Here is an 8,812-nt window from a genome sequence, read left to right on the forward strand (position 1 = left end):
AACCTTTAACAAATATTAGAACCTTCTTGTATAAGAAACATTGGGATTTTTGCATAGCAGTCCTATGGAAAACACTAACCTAACACATTTGAATTTTGACATTAATGAAAAATGACGGTTCAGGGAGGTAGCCAATTACGAGCTCAGTAAGAGCCCACATTAGTATTTTTCCAGCTTTTGAGATAATTTTGCTGAGGAGCCCTGTAAACAACACCTGAGTCATGCAGATGCAAAATCTACACAAGCTGCATGGTCTCTCGCGGTGCCGTTTATAACTGTTGCTCGTGGCAGCACTCAGTTAGACGTGCTGAATGTTTGGGTGGAATCCAAAGAAAGATTTTTGGATGCTTACGTTAAATGCTTGGTAAGCTTCTTGGGCTTAATATCACCCAGACGGATTAAAAGAGTACAAACTTAAAATGCTTCTCATCTGTTTGTATTCATAGACGCGCTTTTATTTTGCATATTGAATTTGTTATTATTTCGCCTTATAGGCAAAATGTGAGCGCGTGCTTCATAGGCACATCTGTGTACCTTCTGAGATCGATTTATACAGCATGTTTGGGTTCAAAGATCTAAATCTTTTCTTCGTTATTTAGGGATGTTGAAAAGCCAAGACTCGCTTATCTCCTTGGATTAAACTGTTATTTGTCCATTTCGCTTGCTTAAGGATTGTTTGATTAAGCAACATGTCCTTTTTTAAAATTTAATTAGAAATTTAAAGCTGGTCACGGAGAGTTTAGGTCACAGCATACATTTGCTTGATGTTGCTTGACGTTGCCTCAATGTTAAATATGTAACACGTAATACAAATTGTGTGGAATATTTATTTATATATTTACTTAATTGCGAAACAAACTTGTTTAGAATTAAAGAATCTCCTTTAGATTGAGATATTTTTTTGAGTGGGCTTTTTTTTTTTACTTTTGGTGTATTTCTAGGGAGATTTAGGTGATTTAATTTAAGAGGATTAAAAAAAATCTCATTAATATAAAAGTTTAAGATACAGGATGGGAAATCCTGTGTTTCCTCTTTAGTATTAGTGTTCTTTAAGGCTCCTGGAGCCCCACCAAAACCTATAACATGTTTGTGACTGTAATGTTGATGCAATCTGGATTCAGGTCCAAAGTCATTTTAATCTTTACATTCTTAATATACAGAACTGTTCGGTAATGGTTGTTAATATGATGTTACCTGCAAAATGTGTTGTATTTGTTCCAGCAAGAGTTCCAATTTTGGGAAGGAGAAAAATAGACCACATGCAAGAGCTGGCCACTGGGTGGCAGTGTATAGGAAGATGCACTAGTGTTCATTAGTGATTGATGATAAACTAAGCCATGAAAACATATGTTTACATTAGAAAATGACCTATTAAATAGCCATTCACTGTTGTGACCTCTGTAAGTAACGTAACATCTCACAGCAACCGGCAAATCTGCTGCGGATGTGTTATATACTTAAAGGGATAGTTCACCCAAATAATTCTGTCATTAAACGTTAGTTCACCCCAAAAAATAAAATTAGCAGGTTTTACCTACCCTCGAGGTATCCTAGGTGTATATGACATTGTTCTTTCAGTTGAATCCAGTCAGTGTTACAATAAAAATTTAAGTCAGCAGGTTTAGTCCACAAGTCGTGAAGCTCACGCATCCATAATAAAACAAGCCTCGCAGCGAATTTATTAAAATAACCATATTTCAAACACTTTTCTTTCACTGTGAACCGTAGAACGTATGCACAGCTCGATTAGTGACAAATGCAGAGAGAGAACATGAGAAAGAGAAATGTTGGAGGGAAAGAAACTTTGCTTCCTTTGCTCATGTATAAACATGCAAGACTAGCATATCTCAGAGGCGTGCGGGCTGCGCATACATCCTACGTAATCTGACAGAGCGGCTCCCGGGTATGACAGATAATTCAAGTGAGAGAAAAGTGTTTATTATATGGATATTTTTCTCATGAAAATGTGTGGATTCACTACAGGAGGCCTTTATTCACCTCCTGGAGCCATTTGAAACACGTTTTATTACGGATGCATGCACATTATTTGACGAGTTGTGGACGTATTTTGGTGGCTTTCGAAAATTCCGGTTGAACCACTGATGACACGTGGACTATTTTGTTGATGTTCTTGGTACCTTTCTGGACCTTGAACCTGGTAGAACTTTGCTGTCCATGGAAGCTGTGATAGCTCTCAGATTTCATCCAAAATATCTTAATTTGTGTTCTGCAAATGAAAGAAGGTCCAACAGCGTTGGAAGGAAACGAGGGTGAGCAATTAATGACAGAATTTCATTTCTGGCAATTCCTTTAAAGCAGCTGGTGCCACACATGATGCTCTGTGCACTGTAAATGTCTGTGAATCTTTACTAGTTTATGTCGCAGTTCTTTCATTTATTATGTTCATTTAGATAGTAGCACAATTAAAGACTTTGGGTTTTTTAAGGGGCTCCCACCAAGTCTTCATGTTCAGTTAGGAAATACAACAGAAAAAAACTGCAGCTGTCTTACAGTCAAGCCATTTCATTGGCTCTTTAAATGTAGCTAACAAACCCTAACCCTATCACTCATCAGTTTCTGATCCCCACAAAATCAATAGCACCCTCTAGAGGTGACTTAGTTAGCAGACAGGAAGAGGCCGTATTTCTTCTAGCAGTAGTTGAACACTTCAAAAAGTGGCTTATTTAGTATTTTTGTCTCGTTTCTAGTCAAAATACGAAAAAAATGAAACTTTGAAATGATATTTACTCTTGTTTCCACATGACAAAATTTTGCTTAAATCAAGTAAAAACATCTGAAGTGGGGTAAGAAAAAAATATTCTTAAAACAAGAGTATTTCACGTACCTCACTACGGTGGTCCATTTTAAGATTTTTACTTGTTTTAAGCAAAATGCACTCAATTTAGATTTTTGTCCCCTGGAAACAAAAGTAAATATCTTAAAGGAATAGTTCACCCAAAAATGAAAATTATGGTATATGACTTTATTCTATTAGAGTCTATCAGAGTTTTTTTTGTCCTGACGCTTCCAAGCTCGGAATTGAATATATTGAATATTGAATATATTGAATATAATTGAATAAATTGAATATATCCGTCATAAAACTAACTTGTATGCCTTCGGGGAAATACTACTTACTACTTTCTCAGTCTAATTTCACATGAATTTGCACATTGTGTTTGTAATGTTCTTTGTACTCCTTGCAAATAAGGTCTTTTTTACAAACAGAATTTTGAAGAAGCCGCTTATGTTTTTTGTGCATTTTTTTCACTTGTCATTTTAGAGTTCCCACTTGGCGATGATTGACACTTTAATGATGGCGTACACAGTTGAAATGGTCAGTGTGGAGAGAGTGATGACCTGCATACAGAAATTTACTCCTTTCCTTCCTGAGGAAGACTTCCCTTATGATGCTGAAGAGGCCGTGATATCATGGATCAACAAGGTGAGATCCCTGCAACTAACATTACATGTGTAAACATACTGCCTGCACATAACCTTTAGTGAATGATATCTGAAATCTGATTTCAGATTACGCAGAATGTCTAACGACTTGTACAATACTATACATAGCAGCTGTGCGGTGGATTGTGAGAGAGTATATTTAAAGAGAACCGTTCACATGCTGTTTTGTGCTTTATTTAACATGTTCGGTGGAGACTAATGGCTTGTTGGTGGAACCTTGTTACATTATGACTAGTTAGGACATTACATTATTAAAATAACCCACAGGGATTTTTTTTTCAGTTGAGAGAAGTCCAGAATTAACACATGACTTGTATTACATCAGTCAAGTACAAACAGGTCAAATCAGCATACGTGTTTATTTAAAATGATTTTGAAATTTAAATAAGAATGTTAGATTTCTTTATAGGTTCTACATGACTAGAAATATGCATAGTTTGCTGTCATGATCTATCTGTCATTTTCATACTGAATGTCATTAGCAAGAGGTCCATCCATGGCAAAGCCGATGTAGAAGGACACATTCTCTGTGCTGTAGCCACTTCTCACTCCACCAAGAAATGCAGGACGCAATGGAATCTTAAGATTTCCATACTCTGTGAAGACATCTCCTTGCTCAATAGTACCACTCACTCTGAGGAGCTTGCTATTTATTGGGGTTTCTTTAAAGATTTCTCCTGTTTGCCAGAGAATGTTGCGATTCTTAACATCTCTGACACTCTGAGATCTGTCAAGGGAAACTTTAGTCACCAGCCTCTGTATTCCATCAGATGTCCCCAAGAAGAAGTGCGCAATGGTTGACCTGGTACGGTACATATGGGAGAGATTCTTTCTCGCTGAGCTTCTGATTTTATCAACATATGTCTTAATGCCAGTAGTGTTGACATTTCTTCCTGGCCAGAGCAAAAGTATGGCAAGGTAGAAAGGCTCTGGGTATTGGTGCTGTATGCCAACATCTTGCAGAATTTCTTTTAAAAGCTCATTGAGCTCTTCTGTGGATTTTGCTAACTTTGACTTTGAGCAAATCAGCTGGAGGATTAGGTGTGCGAGCAGATGATTTGTTTTGTCCTTTGTAGTTTTGATGGCAGAATTATTATATATGAATGAGTATTTCTCAGCAATCTGTTCTACTGTCACTTTTTTGGGCTCCAAAAACTGGAGAAGGCCTGGGAATGTATCCGCCCGGTTTTTCTCTAGGAACATTCTGCACTCTTCAATCTCCATGTTCAAACTCAGCGTTGGTTTCTTCTTTTTTTCCTCTTGTTTGTCCTCTGCAGATGTGCAGAATAATGAGATGTAGTGTTCATAGTGTTCTGATATTCTCTGGCGAATCTTTGCATCTTTCATTTCACCGGATCCTTTTTCTTTCATGTAAGTGAAGTACATTTCAAGGAAGTCCAAAGCCTCTTTCACATGTGATTTTAAAGATCTAAGGAAGGGTTCATGGTTCTGAAGAACAGCAACAAATTCATCATTGGATTTGCTTTGGCTCACTGGCATGCTTGTGTATGGCAGATTTCCTTTAAGAAAGCTCTTGATGTAATGATCTTTCATTGGATCACCATTTTTAAACAATGGCAGTTTTTTAATGATGTCAAAAACAGTCATGGCTGTGTCGATTTCACCCATGTAGCCAGATATGTTATATGGGCTTAACTTTCTGTAAAATTCCTGTTCAGTTTCTAGGGCATCATCTGTCTTTGCCAAGGTTTGGGCTTTTCTGAAAGCTTTGGTGGCTGTGCTTGCCAACTCAAGGTATTCACTCAGGTCTTCAGCTGTGTATGGTTTCTTCTCTTGCTTTATACACAGCTTGTGTTTTAATTCACTTTTTGCAACTTGTCCAACTGTATCTACAGTGTAGGAAGTTTCTTTGATGGCTTTTGCAATGTCTGCCCACCTCTTAGCTTCAGCAAAGTTCTTCTCTTTCAGGTACAAGTGTCTTGCTAGAGCTTGAGGAATTGTGAAGTCTTTATCAAACCTTTCCGAAGCTGCAATAAAAATCGTTTGTATTTTATTCAGACCATCTTCTCCTGAGTTTATGTCTTCTATCAGTGGTGAAAACAGGGTATCTTTCTCATCACCTTCAGTTTTGCGTTGACGAGTGATCAGCATGCTTTTCATTGATTGTACAAGAACATCCTTCACGGCAAAGGTTTTGAAAAAGGCATCACAATGCAGCATGTCAAGAACTATGTCTGCTCTGGAGCAGTTATGTGTCTTCTCTAGTTGTTTGACACATTCTGTTGCAAGATATTGATGAACAAAGCGAATTGCTTTGAATCCCCCATATTCTTCTGCGTCGATTTCTATCAACAAACAGGAATAAGGTTCCATTTTCTCCAGCACAGACTCTCTTCCCCAAAATGCATTTTTGATGCCCAGATAATCTTCACATAAAGATCGTGAGATGGCTCGATCAGCAACATATGAATTCAGCAAAGCCAATATGCAGAAGAGCCCCGTTTGTTTGCTTTCTGAAACTCTGAAATCTTTCAGAATGTTAGTTGCAACATTTGCAACATACTCTGGGTCGAAATTAGATTTCATGATCATAAAACTGTAGAAGTTCTCAGTTGTGAAAGACTTGGTTTCTTGAAGTTCTTTAAGCTTCATTTCAAAAGCATGTTTTTCTTTGTCAGATAGCTTTGCTGTAATGAACTCACTCTGATCTACACTATTTTTGTGTCTGTCTTGTGGGGTTTTTGTACGTATACAATTTAAGATGATGACACTTGCCCCTGTTTCTCCTGCAATCGTCCTCAATAAGTGCTTGAGTACTTGTGTGTTTTCGGTTTCCTCTGAGTCTTCCACTAATAGCAGGACTGGTGTTTTTAAGGATTTCTCACTTTTTCCACACTTTATCAGATGAGAAACATGTTTGGCTACTTCTTCCTTTGAAATGCTGTTGTCTTTCAGCACTGCACATCTGAATTCTTTTCGCAGATTCCACATCACATGCATGGCCATGGTAGTGCCGCCACACCCTGGGTGATGAAACAGGTTCACAGTGCTGCAAGTGCTTTTGGTATTTTTGGTCTGAGATCTGATATTGTTCTCTAGTTTTGAGTGTTTGTCACGTTTTATGAATGGCTTCGCTGCAGGTTGCTCTGAGAAATAGAAGTTCCACCATTTCACTTTTCCTCCTCTATAAAACTCAGATTTTGTTTTAATTTTGAACTCTTCAAATTCTGCAGAGCTCTCATCGTACATGTCTTCGCATTCGTTTTCACACAAGATATCAAGTGATGTCATAAGACTCTCGTCTTTCATTTGGAGAATCACTGTACTGCCCTCAGCAGATGGAAGAAGTCTCTGAGCATGCTGCTTGCTCTGGCCCAGTTTCAGTATTGTGCCATTGATTTCACTGAGCTCCAGGTCATATATGCTACGTTGACTGATGTCCTCATCACATCGGGCTTGAATGAAATCCCTCCATTTATGGAAGGACGGATCTGAAGTGCAAATACTTAATATGTTTTCTGTACCTCCTAGGTTTTTATAAAATGACATGAATGTGTCAAAAATTGGATCGACTGAGGCCTCGACAGTGGAGAGGAGTAGGAATATGACTAAGAACCGTCCTCTTGGAAGTGTGTCTTTGTTGCAGAGGAATGAAATCACGTCTTGTACCTCTCCAGCTTTGTGTTTTAACCATTCGCTTGATTGAAGTGGCCTGTCAGATTCAGTGTTAAGGTCTTCTCTGCCATTACAGAATACCCAACTTGTTTGTGTGTATAAATTCAGTTTTTCAACTATTGTTCCTGGGTCTCCACGGAACTGGCTTGGTTTGTGAAGATTTGCAATCTGAACATCTCTGTAGTTGTGGCAGGACCCATTTACTGCAGAATTTGGATCAAAGTCCAACACGCATAACCGTTTCAATGTTGTTATGAACTGAAGATGCTGGAGTTGTTCAGGGTGGCTTTTGTTTGTAACTATAATATAATACTCATAATAATCCAGTCTGCTTCCTCCACATGTCAACAGATTCTTTAGCTTTTCACCCTGGTTTGATGTTCCTTTACTCAGAGGCCTCTTTTCTGCCTCTTTCCTCATAGTATCCCAAATATTTATGTTTTTACTAATTTGGGCTATTTCAGATTGCAGATCTCTTGGATTACCAATTTTACAGATATCCTGTGTTGCTGCGCCCTCTCTGATGAAGAGTGATTTTCCTTTGCTTCTTTTCCACTGATTGGTCTCATCCAGAGTCTGTATGTAAAACAGTTCACCCTGAACTATGATGTGTGATGGAACAACATCCACCTCTATGACATATTTGCCAGATATTGTGCTGTCGGCGCAGAGCACTTCTACAAAGCGTGGTTGTCTGATGCATTGTTTAGCTTTATCTGTGTGTTCGTCAAAGTATGATTTAATACCCTGATTAAAGTGATCAATGATGGAGTCCTTGGAGTCGACAGTGACCCCAATAATCTCACCATGAACATACTGGGAATCTTTGGAATCTGCTACACCAAAGTGTATGGTTCCATTAGTGCGGCTGTTCATACACCCAGCAGCAAACCGAAACACCTCTTTATTGAACTTCTTCTTTATCACATCAATGTCATCTGTTCTGCCCATGAACTTGTACTCATGAACTGGATCGGTAAGATTCCCTGGTCCTGTTTCTGGTGGGAGAGTGTAGTTTTGAATATATCGATGAGAAGCAGAGTTCTGATCAAATGGATAGAGACTACATGAGTGCTTTATGGATCGAGATTTTCTCATGTGCTTTTCTCTTTCAACAAGGCCTACTTTATTGGCATTAATGTTTGATGATTTAGGGTCAGCTGAGTCTGTTGGTTCGGTTTCTTTCGAAGATGTACTGGATATAGAAGCTTCTGAAAGTGAAATGTTTTGTGAAGGGGGCTTCTTTAAAGGTTCAGTTTTTTGTGGTTTTGGAGATTCTTGTTGTTCTTTCTTTAACTTCTCTAACCGGGTGATAATCTTAACAGCTGGACCATGTTTAAAACCAAGTTCCTGCAGATGTTTGGGTTGGTAGCAGACTAGTTCTTCCCCTGATACTTCTTCTTCGTACAGCTTGTCTGCATGTTTTTTATCCACTTTAATCACCTCAGTCAGCCAGTAGTAAACTTGCTCTTTCGTCCACTCCTCTACTCGAAGAGGAAGTTCTGTCTGTTGGCTTGCTGTAGCCATACTAATAAAAACAAACAAACAAAAATATATACAATATATTTATAAAAATATATAGATAAAACATATCTGATTTACATATACACAGTATACAACAGCCAAGGGAAAGTCATGATCACATTACAGGTGCTTGTCAAAAGTTGATTTATTTCACTAATTCCATTCAAAAAGTGAAACTTATATTAAT

The 8,812-nt window shown here is 38.1% G+C and overlaps 2 protein-coding genes across 2 annotated transcripts in view; one reads left to right on the forward strand and one right to left on the reverse strand.

The window, feature by feature from the left end:
• LOC122327302 (calmodulin-regulated spectrin-associated protein 1-B-like) overlaps nt 1-8,812 on the forward strand; it is a 23,740-nt gene that overhangs the window by 2,088 nt on the left and 12,840 nt on the right. The window contains exon 3 of the mRNA XM_043222559.1: nt 3,284-3,474. Coding sequence (XP_043078494.1) covers nt 3,284-3,474 — 191 coding nt within the window. The remainder of the gene's footprint in view (nt 1-3,283; nt 3,475-8,812) is intronic.
• Nucleotides 3,806-8,646, reverse strand: LOC122358287 (sterile alpha motif domain-containing protein 9-like). The gene has a single exon (XM_043258106.1). It carries the CDS (start codon nt 8,626-8,628, stop codon nt 3,916-3,918), a length of 4,713 nt encoding a protein of 1,570 aa, XP_043114041.1. The 5' UTR covers nt 8,629-8,646; the 3' UTR covers nt 3,806-3,915.

The sequence above is a fragment of the Puntigrus tetrazona genome, chromosome 2 (assembly GCF_018831695.1).
Source record: "Puntigrus tetrazona isolate hp1 chromosome 2, ASM1883169v1, whole genome shotgun sequence".
In the NCBI taxonomy this organism is placed as follows: Eukaryota; Metazoa; Chordata; class Actinopteri; order Cypriniformes; family Cyprinidae; genus Puntigrus; species Puntigrus tetrazona.